Source organism: Pleuronectes platessa, chromosome 13 (assembly GCF_947347685.1).
Source record: "Pleuronectes platessa chromosome 13, fPlePla1.1, whole genome shotgun sequence".
In the NCBI taxonomy this organism is placed as follows: Eukaryota; Metazoa; Chordata; class Actinopteri; order Pleuronectiformes; family Pleuronectidae; genus Pleuronectes; species Pleuronectes platessa.
Genome location: NC_070638.1, coordinates 18,538,282 through 18,554,240, shown reverse-complemented (window position 1 = coordinate 18,554,240; position 15,959 = coordinate 18,538,282). Strand labels below are relative to the sequence as shown.

The 15,959-nt window shown below is 39.6% G+C and overlaps 1 protein-coding gene across 2 annotated transcripts; it reads left to right on the top strand.

Annotated features, from left to right (window-relative positions):
- Positions 1-294: 294 nt before the first annotated feature.
- Positions 295-15,409, top strand: LOC128454403 (CTD small phosphatase-like protein). Of its 2 annotated transcripts, XM_053437803.1 has the most exons (8): positions 295-991; positions 7,236-7,393; positions 7,633-7,665; positions 8,950-9,051; positions 9,761-9,817; positions 11,046-11,138; positions 11,672-11,857; positions 12,410-15,409. In XM_053437803.1, exons 1-8 carry the CDS (start codon positions 916-918, stop codon positions 12,533-12,535), a joined length of 831 nt encoding a protein of 276 aa, XP_053293778.1. In that variant the 5' UTR covers positions 295-915; the 3' UTR covers positions 12,536-15,409. The 2 variants fall into 2 exon arrangements, with proteins under 2 accessions (XP_053293778.1, XP_053293779.1); XM_053437804.1 differs by lacking the exon at positions 7,633-7,665.
- The last annotated feature ends 550 nt before the right edge of the window (positions 15,410-15,959 follow it).

Here is a 15,959-nt window from a genome sequence, read left to right as displayed (position 1 = left end):
TCCACTGGAACTATTTGAGAAAGAATGCGCACCAAGGGTTTAAGGATCAATGTGGAATATTTGCTTAGACTCTCTAAGTGGTGTTGTTTTCCCTGTGGATATTCAGGCTGCAGCTAGGCATACAATGACATTAAGCGTATTATGTTCCAATATACATGTGTTTTTAAAGTAAAGAGCTAAATGTGACCAGCAGTAATAACAGAGCACCAGAAGCTGGAGTAAACCGCGTCCAGCTGCAGGGGTTGAGCAATGTGCGGCGGGTTGGAGCCGCCTGCCTGAGAGGATCCGTCACAGAAACAAACCGCCCCCTCCCACTGCGAATGCCCCCGCTTCAGATGTGCAACTCAAATACATAAAGCCTCCATGTTGCACAGGGGACGTAGGACCAACACACAGCTGCTGTTTGCCTGGATGAGTTAGCGAACTTCAGCGTTCAACAACTTCGCGTCTGACACATGTTGTTTTGGGACCAGAACCAAATTCTCCGCAGGGCTCTCAGCGTTGTTCCAGTCACGGCCTCACGTTTGTGGATGACCCGCAGCATTCGCGGCTAACCTGCTAACCCGAGCTAGGTGCTAACTTGAGCTAGTTAGCAATTCAGTGTCGTTTGTTTTTGTTTTGTATTTTTAGCCGCACGTGTGTGTCCGCGTCGCCCACCAAATACTTCGTCTGCAGCGATGATATTTTGCGGAGAGCCGTAAATGACAGCCACTCGCCGGCCTCCATTCACCACCGTGCTAGCTGACTGGCTACCCCCGCTGCCCCAACGCTTTGCCACGGACTGTTGCCTGGGCTTTGTGGGCTAGCTGGTCATCCCCATTTTGAACAGCTAGCTAGCAGTAGCTAGCGAACGAAGCCAGCGCGCTAGTACGAATAACATTGTGGGAAACGAAACAGGAATAACCACCCGCCTAAATGGACCACATGTCCATTATAACCCAGGTCTCCAACCCGAAGGAGGAGGAAATCATATCGTTCAATCAAGAAAAAGGTAAGAAGTCAGTAAACGGGACTTAACTAAGGCTAGCACGCTAACTACTTACTACTTCTGCACTGACATTAGCGCTTAGCTGGCGCCGGTTGTCTGTGGTGGTCGTCGTTTAAAACCCTGGAATCACAATCACGATCAGTCAACAAACGTAACAAGCAACACGTTTATCCGAAGACACAGTCACGTTATGGAGCTAGCTAAATGTTTCCCGTGCCTACAACATGAAGAGCGCTCCCGTGTCGAGTCGTGTGGTTTAATCCCATTACTATCCGAGGTAAAAATAACATTGTTGTCAAACTGTTGTGGTTCAGGCTAAGCCATTTAATTCCAGGTGTTCGCCTGTTTGTATGCAACACTTTCCTTTTTAGTGGTTTGGCTTAATGTTTTGACAGGTGATTCACTTTATGAATCACGACCATAACAGAGTTCTGACCATGGTTTGGTCTGAGGTGGAGCAAAGTGTTGCATGAGACAAAACCGTATTGTCGATTTCAATTATCTATTAATCAACACAATATTTCCCCTCAGAGATGAAACTGTATGTTGCAAATCCATCATGACTTATTTCACCTTGCAGGTTGGAAATATTTAAACGATCAGTTTTCTTGCCTGTGTTGTCAAGCTGTCTTCTCTATCATGAAGACTTTTTACATTAATTCCTCTCTCTGGTACAATGATTATTTTTGAGTTTTAGTTCATCATCATCCAGATATTTGGGGAACTCGGGATCAATGTTAGTGAGTATAATCTATACTGGAGGTCAAATCCCTCTTTCAAGACCATAGCAGTCGATGTTCATTCATTCCCATTCCTCTGGCTGCACGGACGCTTTCCGGGTCACTCAGGCCCATGGGATTTGTATCAGTATCACATCTCAAACCTCAGTTGTCAGTCCATTAGTAATGTGAGAACTTAAGTCTTTCAAGCATAACAATGCATTCTCCTCCGAGGGTACAAAAGTAATCCCCAGCAAGCACTGTGGTTTCTGTGTGACATGTACATATGTGGGTGTCAAGGGAGATTAGGATTGCAGTGTGAAAGCAAAATTATGCAGATTCCACTTCAGTCATACACACTTTATAAGCAGCTTAATATTATGTCTCAGCAAAGACATTAGAAGATACCGGTATGTGAATCAAAGGTGTCACATGATGTTTTTCAGTGGCTTGTTTGCCTTTTATAAATCATAATTTTGTACTTGGAGTTTGGGTCATTGTGCTAGGGAACAGTTATGAAATAATTTGTGATCACTTGATATAATTAATGTTGAAGTGATGCGTCGATTATATAGTGATTTGATAGGTCAACTCATCTACTAATGGTTGGCATAACTTCTACATTTACCAGGCTTTGGTATGGCAGAACTGTTTTTGCATTCCTCTATTTCCCTCATTTTAAATAGAATTAGTTCCTTTGGTCTTTTGGCTGTCGGTTAGAGAAATTCAGCAAATATGAGACATCATGTTAGGCTTGTGATGTGCATTTGTCATTTATTTGTCAATTGGAAGATTGGCAGTTAGACTGTTTTATTTAGTAAGCAAGCACACATGTATTGAAATGTTTGTTGTTTAATTGAGCTCCTGTTATGCAATGGTAGTCAAGGATATGTTGCGGTCTTATGATTTTGATTTAGTCCACAAATCCGTAAATTAATTTTATTTCTTATTCCGTACTTTTAAGATAATAGAGAAAATAATATGAATGATCACAACAGAACAGAAAAGATTGAATGTCACCACGCACAAAGTCACACAGTGGGAACTTACTTTTTTGTGTTGGCTGATGCATTAAAAACACACCTAATGTTGGCCTAAGTAAGACTTGTCTGTTGCACAGGACACAGTTGAGTAAGTGGACAAATTAGAGCCGCATTGTTGCTGTTTGTTTTATACCTCTTTCATTTTGTCTTGAGAATGCGTCGTTACTGGGGCTAAGTCAAATATTGCCATTATCGTAAGATGTTCATGACCATGTGCTGTCTTCCATTTGTTATTAACAACATTTGAGTGTGATAATCATCATAATGTTGTGTAACTATGATATACTAGGTATATTTTAATCCACTGTGTCTCAGGGTGTATAGAAGGATTCTTAACTTTATTTCCGGAGTTCAATAGCCTATGATTTGATTGCCCCTTATCTATTGCAAATCACATAGCAGGCAGCCCATCCCAGCAGATGACCTTGAGGAATTTAACAGGTAGTCTTCTATAGCTTGAAGAGGCTCCAAACTGTCTGGGAAAAAATTGACCACCTTGCTCTCAGTGTGCCTTTAGTAGCTGTCTTGCAACATGTGCCTGCTGTTCACACAGGTTTGGCTGCCAAGCAGCAGCCTAAATATAGACTCCATGCCCTGTTGGCCACGGCACTGCTGACCTCGAAGCCAAGTATAACTACTAGCAAAAATGACAATGACCATTTCTTCATTTAACTCATGCAAAGACTTCATTTGGAAAACAAATACACAAAGTTGTATGATGAGCCTTTGAGATAAATAGGTGCCTCTCATACAATTAATTCACTTTTTTGATAAAGACTCTGAGGCAGTCATGGAATCGAACGTATTTCTGAAAATGTATTAATCGTGAGGTTAGCTTTGCAGCTCAATGAGGGTCACCATAATTTCAACCAGACTTCTGTATTTTGTTTTTCTGCTTTTTATATTAAGTATTAATTAGCATTATATTCAGCTTTTAAATATCTGATTTGTCACTGTAGCCTACTGTTTCGCAAATCACCAAGGAAATAAGATTTTCTAAGTATAGTTTGCATCTTCACCCTGTGACTGACGCAGGTTAAATCAGTTGGATCCTTAAAAGTCCCCATATGAACAAGAGTGACATTACTTACTTTTGTATACTTTTCTCCTGTCAGTGTGTGTGCTTGGATAGTTTTTTGGCACAGGGATAATAACAAAATTAACAGCAGCAAAGATAACTTGTTCAGTCTGTACCACTTAAAATAAATTGCTCTGTTTTCCATTCATCCCCAAATTTGGATAGAACAATCTTTTTTAATGAGGCTGCTCCAAGATTTAGTTGTTATAATTTAACATCGGATCAATTCACGGTGGAAGTTAAAGAGTTTCTCACATTGCTGAACTATAGCCTGCTTAGATACCTGCTTGTGTTCTCAAACAGTCCTGAAACTTGTGAATGTGTCGTTTCAGGTAATAAAAGCATGGTCTGCAGTTTGTAGATTATTCTATCCTGCTTGACGTTTAAGTATTTTACAGCCAACCTATTTCATAACTGTAGATAAAACACAAACTCCACATTGTCATCGTCTCCATTTTTCATGCACCATTTGTTGGTATGCATAAGGGTCCATACGTATTTGGACATCCATAAAGATGTTTGGAATTACAGTTTTAATTCATAAAATATATAAAGACTAGAGTGATATATTCACATATCACAGATCTGTTTATATATGATGATATGTCAAGTTTTTTCTGGACCAACAACTAATAATGTACAGTATATATAAAGGAATGTCAGCTGATGTATCGATAATTTAATTATTTTACTCCCTAGAAAATATCCTTGCAAAAGGATGCTATGCTTTCTTTTTAAATGTGTTAGTGTATATTCCTCTGTTTAAGGACTGGAGGATGTTGAACCATGTGATTCATTTGATGAATAAATAGTTGGGTGGCTTGATTATTGGGAAGGGAGAACTTCAATCTCGTATCTAAAGAAACAGTTGAATAGTTTGTTGTCCTTCTGTCTTCATATAATTTGTCTTGGACAAAGCTCGTCATGTTTCCTTATATATTTGGAAGACAAACTATTGCGTGGAGAAATAAGCTTAGTTGGGAAATCAGCTACTGTTAACCCCGAAACTGAAAAGCTAGAGCCCAAATGTCATAAACTTGTTGCCAAAATAATGTATTGAAAGGAGTGGTTTTCTTTATGTAGCGTAGTAGGCTTTAATACTGTGAACTGATTCACTAAGGGAATCTATGGTGTTCATGATCATCAGGGGCGTTTGGCATTTTACTGAGGAAAAACCCAAGGAGAACTTGCAATGCCTTGACAATGGACAGAAATGATTTAGCTGTTGCTGTGACAACTGCACTGCATCTGCCTGTACTGGACTAACCCTCAGTCAGACCTATATGAAGTAGCAATGAAGGACACAACATGCACTCCTCAGTGAGAGGAAGAGATGATTGATCCTCAGGACACTTTTTGTCTTGTTGTTGGCCTAGTCCTGGATATACTTGCAAAAAGGGACAACTCAGGGAATAGTTAATTCTGTCCAGTAAATAGTTACTTTTTTTGGAAAGGTTAATAAAGTCACTGAACTTGGTTCATTCAAGTGAGCTAACCCTCTCATTAGTGAATTACTACCCACCATCCCCTCTAGTTGAGTGATGTGTTTGAGGCCAAGTTCCGCTCTGTGCATGACTCAGTCGTCCTGGCAGTTTTTCTGAGGGTCTTTTTTCAGGAAATAAATACAGCAGCCAGTTTGTAGTGATGAGTCATAGGAAGCTGGAAACTGTCTCACTTTTACAGTACCACAGAGCTGTGACGACACAACCCAGTCCAAATTAAGGAGCAGGAGTCAGGTGGTGCTTATAATGTTATTTTTAGAATAAAAACAAAGCATATTGTGGTAGATGTGATTGGAAGCTCATGGTTTGGCTGTGTAAAAATTATGAATTTTATATATATATATATAATTGTATCCTCTGGAGATATCTCTAAATCAGTGCTGGTCCTTACTATGGTGTTTGGTAGTAGTTTTGCCTATATACTCTGGAGAAACGAGGCAGTAGCAGGAATTTGAATGCTTTCTCCTCTTCCCTATTAGCACCAGAAGAATTTATTTTTTATTTTAATTTATAATGTTTTTTCCCCTGGAATACATACAATGTGAAATGAGAGAATTTTTTTCAACATAATCACTGAAAGATTTTGTAAAGTATTACTGTCAATAAGTAATGCCATTCATTCAGTTTTTTTTATGTTATCACCTCGTGATGGATGCATATTGTATCTAATCTGTCTTGGGTTGAAGGAGCCTGTGTCATGGATTAGTTGATATTTCCAGAGCTGCATGCTCTTATTAAAGAGGCAGTAATTAATGACAGGAAGCCGGTGTTCGAGGGAAACAACAGCGATCAGGGAGTGCATGAAGTGTTTCATGCTGTTACATGCCGTGAGTCCGTCAGTGTCTGATACCAGACACGTATGAGTATTTATAGCTGTAGAATATGGAATTTAAGTAATCTTCTTAAAGCAAATAGTTTGGCAACTCAACGTTATGCCCTTGCTGGTATGACATGAGACTGCTGCTGCTCATATGGCCTCAGATACACAGGAATGTCGTGTTTACACTCAAAAGTCTTGTGAAAATAATTCTGGCAGGAAATTATCTTGTTATTTTATTTATTTTCTTCAGGCACAGTGTTTCCTCACACACATGTTTGGTCGATGTTTCTTGAGTCTAGAAGAACAAAGTGGCACTATATCAAGATGCCAAAAGACATGACATAATGCTGTTTGCTCTTCACTGGTCTTGAGTCGCAGAAGCTTTCTGCTGGTGTGAGCTGTGGAGGCGAGCAGGGGTGGGACTAATGGCTGGAGAGGAATGCAGCCTTGTATAGGCTCTGCAGGGTCTGAGTTCCTCCCACCTCCCTCCCTTCCCTCGCCTCGTGTGCATGTCCAGGCTGCTTCAGTCACTCACCTGCCAGCCGAAACATGGGGGGGAAGCAGAAGTGTTTCAAAATGGAGATCCCGGGCCTATCCGGTGCCAGTAGCCACAACATGGCAAAAAAGAGAAGGGAGGAGTTTCCAACGTGTCACTATTAATAAAATCTCAGCGTCTGATTTAGGCCCTGCTCAGTAGTTCACGATTTGCAATCAGAGCATAGCACGCTCTTTACTGACGTTTTGTGTGATTGATGAAGTGACCCGGCCAGCTACTATATTTTCTGATCAGTGACACCGCCAGGCCTGATCAACAAAACCTACTCTAATGCCATTTAATCACACTGTCATGGTCCCACCATTTGTTGTTGTTTCTCAGAATCACTCACACGTGGTGACTGGGAGAATTGTAATGAACACATAACAGTTTGTTCCCACTTATTCGAGCAGCTTCTGCAGCTTGGCAGACAAATCAACCAAACGTAGATGCCTCCCACCTTCAGCCTGCTCCTTTTTTACAACACAACACTGATTTGCATATCCACGTGTTCCCCGGTCACCCCAACCCTCTCCTGTGGTCTCAACAGCGTCCCAGTCGAAAAGCAGCCTAAAGAAGCAGAGGAGCCGGAGCATCTTCAGCACATTCTTCTGCTGCTTCCGAAACTACAATGTGGAACCACCAGCCACCAACACAAACACCAGCTCCCTGCCTCCACCTGTTGAGGAGAACGGATCGCCTCCTAAAGTGAGCTGCTGCACCACTACATGCTAAACTTTCCATTTCATAAACTGTACCAGGAATATTCCTGAGTCCACACGTGAAGTTTTTTTTATCTGTTGTAAATTTGTCTGTTTTTGTGAGTAGAGGTTTCTCTCTTTTTCTTTATATCCATGGACCCTCTGTGTTTTGTCTCCTTTTTTTTGTTCTCCCTCCTACCCCTCACGATGTTTTGTATGCGCCTGTCTATCTCTCTTGTGTTGTAGTGTGACCAGGTCGAGGTCATCCCTGTCCCTAGTGTATGTATTGCCTTTTTTTCTTTTCCTTTGCATGCAGGCTGAGTGGGCTGGTGCTGATACATCCTGTCTGTGTGGGCCTCAGTGCTCCTCACTTGGGCTTTAGCTCTGCTACCGTACTGCAGCTCATGTTCAGCCCCTCGTAGCACTGGCTGTGTGGAAGGTTTATTTTCACCTGTGGGTTTATCTGGTACCTCAGTGCCTGGCCTGCTTGAGTGACTCGTTGTGGTTTGTATGCTTTCAGAAATACTGTGACACTAACTGTCTAACAAGTTAAGTCTAAAACTGTCTCAATTAATTGATGTCTCAGGAGCTTCCATGAAAGAAGTGAATCAATTCATTGTCCTGGTTATCCAAGCAATTTAATGATGGGAGTTAAGCTCCAAAGTAACTCAAGCTGGGAGGAAAAAGAAATTGATCCTGTCACACAAGGAGGAAATTTGACGTGGACTGATTATCTAGTGATAAAATAATCCGTCACTGACCATAAGAAGCTCATCTAAATGGTTATTTAATACAGAACTGTTCCTGCTAGAGACTGTGCCGGCAAATACTGATATTAGGGAGTAAAATGCCCCCCCCCCCAATAAAGAAATAATAAAATGAAATGTATTAAGGCATGATATTTTACAGTATCAGTTTTACTATAACTAACATTAATAACTAAAACACAAATACAACCAACTTTTTTTATGTAACATAATAAATAGAATTGTTTATTCTTTCAAATAAACGCTTTCATTCAGTATCAGCAAACAGAAACAGATGTATGTGAAAGGCAATCTCAGTCAGTTTTTATCTACCAGTCAATGCATCAGTCGGGCTCTAGTTCCTGCATTGAGATGAAGTTCCCCCATGACCTAATGTAACGTCAATGCTTGAATTTGAAGTTGATTAGCATTTTCAAATGGTTTAAGTTACTTAATCACTGCTTGACTGCATCCGCTGCTAACATTGCCATGGCCTTTGTGAGAATGTGTAAATTCTATCTAACCTCCAATGATTTGACAATAATCTGTGGGGATTTTAAGATTGCTTTGTGTTGCTGATGAAGAGTCATTGGGAAGCTATGGGTCCATTGAATGCATCATGTCAGACACAGCTTTATCTCAGCTGCTTTGTTGCCATTGGAGATGCTCTTTCTAATGTAACAGTGGCTTGTCTGCTCAGCCTTACACATTAATTTATGTCAAGTCGGTCTTTATTAAACTCTTAATCTCTGTCTCACTCTTTAACATAATTCCTTTCTGTCCCAATTTTTGATTGCTTGTATTTTCTTCCCCTTAGCCACCAGCAAAATACCTCTTGCCAGAGATGAAAATATCTGACTATGGCAAAAAGTGTGTGGTGATTGACCTAGATGAAACGCTTGTCCACAGCTCATTCAAGGTAAGAAGAGGACAAAATGCGGTTTGATGTATGAACATTTTTACAGCTCTATTCTCTTATGTTAGAAAAATACTCTCATCATTCGGCTTGAACATCTAAATTGTCACATCAGGTTTTAAATTCGTAAATGGAAGAAAAAGTTTCATTGCCCTTACAACACAAGCGGATTTGACTTCATTGTTGACAGTATCCTTGCCAGAGCTCAGCCAGTAACATGCACTAGGTTTACGACGTGTTAAATCCATCCGGTTACTATGTAAGCAAAGTCAGGAGAGGAGCAGGTGGTGGAGCGCGTGCTGCATTAAGAACAAGAGCAATATTACAGTCCTTATTGTGCCTCTAAGAATAAAAAACGCATGATTATACGAAAGACTGTCACTGTTCCTGTCATTTCTTTTTTTCGCCTTAGCAGCATTTACTACAGAAGTTGCCAGAAGTGAAGCAATAGTTATTGACTGTGTCACCGTTACCTTTCGACTCAACCCCTCCTCCCTTTATCCAGTTCTTTTCTGATGATGACCACCTAACTGTATGTCTAGGAACAGACCAACTTTGAGGGATATTTGTTGACAAAAACAGAGATTATCTTCCTCCCATAGTTTAAAATTGCATATTTAGTGTTACTAGTGGGGCCTCTGTTGGTCAGCTGTGATACTACACCAACCCTTTGTTGAATTATAATTTGCAATTATCCTGTTTCTCTTCACAGCCCATCAGCAATGCTGATTTTATTGTTCCAGTGGAGATCGATGGCACCGTTCATCAGGTATTGTTAACACAGAAAAATAAACACTTTTTAAATACCTCTCCTGCTTTTCTTCACGCAGATACGTCCTAACGCAGTGGTTTAACTTCATTGTTTTAGAAGAAAACAACGCCCCGTTTACCCAGGAACATAAATATGAATTCAGCAGGTTTTTAAAAAGATAAAAGTCTGATGATCAGAAAACATCACGCGAGCAGAGTCGCTTGTTGACCAGCGGAGTAATGCGCCTCAGTGCAGTTGTGCTGCTAAGGTGGTGCAGTAAAGGCTTTTATTATTATTATTATTATTATTATTATTATTATTATCAGGGGTTTGTCCTTTTAAGCCTTAGGTGTAGCACACAAGTCTAAACTGCATGTTGAATCAGTGTGGGGAACATTGACCACTGTCACAGACTCGCTGTTGTAGTCAGATTTTTTAATTGAAAACCTTATTTTATAAATTACAGAAAAATTTTAATAAAAGTAATATGAGCATATTTTGAAACTAATATCGATAATATTTTTGAAGCTCGTTAAAAAAAAAACAGTTCATGTTTGTCTGATTGTATTAACGGATGAAAAGCAGCTACGTGCTGTAATATAGAAAATTGTGGATGTGATACAATGAAATGCCACGTTGTGAATCGAACCGTTGTCTGCTGAATCGTAATCGAATTGTGAGGCTAGTGAAGATACACACCTGTAGTCTGGAGCCCTGACAATTCTCATTTCTGTAAGTTTTCTATGTTACAAATTGAAATAAGGTGTGCCCCTAAGTTTGCTTGTGCTCCCTTAAATTCTCAGTAAGGGGCTAAAGTGCTCTCGGTAAAATAAAAGTTAGTCTGGCGCCCTGTATTAGGTGAGAAATTAACCATTTTGTTCATGTGAAGACCCAGAAGAGAATGGCTGTGATCCAGTTCAAGTAATCCAGGATAGGCTGTGTGTATCCTGGTTGGCCTATTCATGATTACTTGTGCTAGATGGCAGCTGCTGGACTGGTGATGGGACAAAAGAGTGGATGACAGCTGATTGATGCCCTTTTAAAGATGGTGGTTTGTATTTGTATATGTGTCTAGAAGAAACATATCTCTAGCTAACCCTAAAACCTGTTGTATGTAACATCACAGTCTTCTGCGACAGAGTACACAATTAATATATTATAGTGAATTGTGCCTCTCACAAAGTTTGTTCTTTCAAGGTTTGACACTTTTCGCACCTCACTTGTTTATCTGTGGTGTGTGTTTCAGGTGTATGTGCTGAAACGACCCTACGTGGATGAGTTTCTTCAGAAGATGGGGGAGCTGTTTGAATGTGTGCTGTTTACAGCCAGTCTTGCCAAGGTGTGTTTAAGCAAGAGAAGATGCTTTTTGTTCTGATATATTAGGGTAATAGGCCAGTACTACCCGTAAGACTATTCTATTTCCTCGTTCTGGTCTGTACTTTTCATCTGCTCTTCCTGTCTGAATGTTCACACTCTCTCTGCTTTGCTGTCCATCTGTGTGTTTCACCTCATAGCCAATTCTGCATGGGTAAGTGTAATGAGGTAGAAATAGTCATGTTCAAGGATATGTTTTAAACCCGTAGTTTTAAATAATCCTCAATCAGAGCTCTAGTTGTCAGTGGTGCTTGTTGTGTAATAGAATTGGTTCCTGGTGCTTTTTCCCTGTCAGGAAAACACAGCTGAGGAGGAAAACCTATTCTGCCTCCTTTTGACATAATAGTGTAGACTTTAGTTTCCTAAGTGTTCTAGTTGAGGTATTTCGCTACAAAGATGTTCTTGAAAATGTTCTTTCAAATAGCCAATCTCTATTGTTTGAATTTGAGTTTTTCTCTAGCAGTGCTCAACTTTTCTCTGTTTGTGTGACCTGGGCAGTATGCAGACCCTGTGGCAGACCTTCTTGACCAGTGGGGTGTGTTCCGAGAACGACTCTTTAGAGAATCCTGCGTTTTTCACAGAGGAAACTACGTCAAAGACCTCAGCCGGCTTGGACGAGAGCTCAGCAATGTCATCATTGTTGACAATTCACCCGCCTCTTACATTTTCCACCCAGAAAATGCTGTGAGTTCTAAAAAGGAGTTTACAAAATGCATCTTAAAGCTTCTTGTGTTATACTGTATGTTTAACATGTCAACAAGGAGTTCCGGGGTCCCATGGTTTCCCACCTTTGATATAACAATTTATATTAACCATCTGAAACTTTGGAGACGTTGAACTGGCCAGGGGAGATTCTTGTTTGTTTGATCTAAAATATAAATCAGAATGGTTAAAACATAAATTCCTCTTGCACTAGAAGGTCAAGGAATCTGTCTTCTACCTCATCATGTACACTCCCGATGACATAATTACATTTCACTCAGTTTAGAGATATGAAGCATTTGAAAAAACTCCAGTAAGAGTCGGACAATTGCAGAGTTCATATTGTACTTTTTCTAACATTGTATCTAATTCTATATTACAATGAATTCAAAATAGATGTGGCAAAAGAAACATTTAATACTTAATTATATCAAGTTGCTTCGTGCCACTTTTTGTTATGATACATTTTTTTTGGTTATGGGGATAATTTAGGCAGCAAACGCTTATTTCAAAGTTGTTTCCACATCTCCCCAGGTCCCAGTCCAGTCCTGGTTTGACGACATGAATGACACAGAGCTCCTGGACCTGCTGCCTTTCTTTGAGGGACTCAGCAAAGAAGAGGAGGTTTACGGAGTCCTGCAGAATCTGAGGAGCAGGTAGCAGGACACATGACAGCGCAGCCTGTGCTCTCCATACTCTATCGATCCCTGTGATCTCTTTCTACAGCCAAGACTCAGGCAGATCCTCCCACATGCGGCCCTCTTGTCTCTGCCCCAAGGGGACGCCTTGGAGTCTCACTGTGGATACCTTAATCCTGTCTCCGCTCTCATCGCCTGGTGACTGGCGGACTTCTGTGTGCCATCATACGAAAACAAACACTTACAATCCCAGGAGCACTGTGTCTGACAAGAATCGCACACACCTGAAAGTGTACAGAGCGACCTAAGTTGGTAATATCGGGGACAAAATGCTAAGAGGAATGAACTCTGGTCTTTATTTTCAAACCAACCATGTTTTACTATTCGGTAAAGTGCTTATTTTAAAACCAAAAAAAACATATTTTTGTCTGAACTTTCTTTTGTGGTACCACAAGAGTCTGAAAAGATTTTGTCCTCGTATTGTTGCTATGCAGGCAGTTTCTGGTAGTAGAAAGGACTGTGATTCTCTTTTCTTACTGAATGAAGTGCCTTGTGTGAATGTTGTTTATATGGGAGGATATTTTGTACATGGCATATTTCCTGAGTACTTAAGTCTTTTCACAAACACCCAATATGCTTTAAAGTGGACACAGAGGTATCTTTATACTAAAGTTTTGCTTTTTTTTTTGATCATCGCTGGTTAAACGTCTCAATATTATTCTCTTTTTTTTTTTTTTCTAGTGTGCTTGTGCCATTATATAGATGTGATTTAGTTTCTTTCTGCTTTCATTATGCATAGAAATAGTTCTTTTGTTTTTGGCAACAAAGTGTGTTTGATCTTTGCGTTTGATAGTTTTGAGCTGAAAGCTCAGATAATATTTTGGCGTTTGTTTTTTCTGTCTCTCATTACTCCCATTTCTCTCATTGTATTATTTGCCAAATAAGGAAATTATTTTTTAACAGGCTTCATATCTTTAAACAGGGGTTCAGTTGTATCTGTGAAACCATTAGTACTAAGTATAGCATTATAGGTTTTGTTCTTTTTGACAGGTATATGTCAAATTCATTTGTATGGTTTTAATGTTATGAGGTCCTTGTTTCGTCACGTCATGCTTATCAGACGGCTAGCTCTTAGCACATTATTATAATTTTTTTTTTATTTTACAATTTGTTTGGGCACACTAAAGTGGTGCAACTCCACTCTTAAAGAGTAATCTTTCTCCTAAATTGTACACGGTTTGTTAATTTTAAATTTCTCTTTTATTTTCAGTGGTCTGGGATCTCTCGTTAAATGGGTTGAGTGCCATGTTTAAATTTTGTCATGGTTAGTTTCTTTGGGGAATATAGGGTTTGTTGTCTGATAAGAGTCTGGGCAGTGTTGAAATCACACCATGCTCTCCTGATTTACATACAGTGAAGGTGTGGCCTTGTCCAGCCCTGGTGTAAAATCAGCAGAAACGATGTGTGATGTTTACCCTCATGACTTTATTATATTTTTTAACTGCTCTTTCACCTCAGTGCCTATATTTGAGAGGAGCCACACAAACCGAATGCTGCAACATTAGCTACCATGGCAATACACCTTTTTTTTTTTGTAGTTTTTTTGTAGGAGAGTTTGCATACCAAGTTTTTGGTTTTGACGTCGAGAGCACTTGACAAAACTAGCCCAGGATTGGTTTGTTTACAGATAAGCTTTCAGTGTTGGTCAATGAACATACATTTTTTTTTTTTTTTAGTCAATGAACATATATTTTTCACATTATTCGACCCAAAAACTGAATCAACTTCAATTTTGTTTGTTTCACGAACAGCCGCCAAATAACCTTGTGTAGTTGAGTTCATTGCCATAGTCATCCGCTTTTGTTGTGGAAGAAAGTAAAAAAAACAAAACAAGAATGGACGCCTTCCAAACCTAAAGTTGGGTGCTCAGTCCTAGCCCCTCCACATAGACCCTAACTCATCAGGGGCAGCTCTAGATGAAACTACTGGGCCACTGCAAAAAGGACTGTAAAGAACCTCATTAAGGCATTGATGCCTTACTGCCTGTGGAGGCACAAAGCAATGTTTCATTAATTCCGAGATCACATCTACTCATCATTTTAGCATTGCCTCATTAGTAGTTTCTCATAGAGTGTGCAAACCGCTCGGCCATGTATCTGCACCATACATGGTCAAGTGAATTAACATTGTGATACAATAAAATGAAGCAATGAAGTGTGAAAAAGCTCTGTTGTGCCATCCAGGGATTGTACACCCCAACAAACCTCATTTGCTTAATTGCTTGGTTTATGGGTCATGATTTTACAGTAAAACGACACTGCTTCAAAAGTTCCACAATTTTTTTTTCTTTTTGTTTGTCCAGTTGGAAGGCTGCTGCTCTGTCGGGTGTGTTACAGCATTCTTTTGCATCAAGCATCTGTGTAGGTGATGAGGGGTTCAGTGCAATGTCCTTTTCTAAGAAATGTTCGGTCCACTCTTCTCAACCTCTCAATGATTACCTTTCTCTGAAGATGTTTGTATCATTGTGATATTTTTCTACCTACCTTTTTATCAGTATTTGGTTTTAAAAATCACGTATTACCCACCGTCTCCGGTTTTCTGTTCCTCTTTCTTGCCTTCGGTAAGAGTTCTCAGTCAGGTCTCATCTTTCCTATCAGGGGACATGTTCGTGCGTATGTGTGTGTTCGCGTCCTTACAGTTTTTCTTTGTCACCTCACTCTAATTTACATATTCATCATTTTGTATTGATTTAACACCAAAGTTCTACAACACTTGAGTTCAAGTCACTGCAGTTGTTACACTTATTGTTCTTGGTTATGTTGAGTGTTTGCAATGTGTCATCATCCTGAGCATCATTTTTTTGTTTTCCTTCCATAATAAAAGGCTTCATTGAAAATATTTCGTCACGTCTATTTTTTTTTAATTTCTTTTTGGATACATGAATTAAGACTGGTAATTTCCACTCACAGGAAACTCTAAAGTTATGAGAGGGAACGTTATTGTGCTCCGTTTCTATAAACCTTATTTTGCCTAGTTATTTCAAAATAAAGCACATGTTTATGGAGAAATGTTGCTTGTCTTCTGTCATCAGCCTGAATGGCAAATGTAGATGTGTGACAAATTACTTATATAAAATATTTGTTGGGCCATATTCGTGCTAAACGAACAAACTGTAAACACAAAACAAACCTTTCATGAAGATATGGTAAACCTTTGCTAAGTAGTGTTCCTGACCTCAAACATGACCCTGAATTAGACGGAAAATTGTGGGTTGTAAAGTCAAAGCAATAAGCTGAATGTGCAGATAAGCTCCTACAAAGTGTGTGTGATCATTATCTATGGGATAGTCAGAACATACAATAGTCAAGTGATCCATCGTTTTAATAAAATATTTCGTTGAATATTTAATTTAAGGCTTAAGGAATTAAAGAACTACAGCTCTGTCA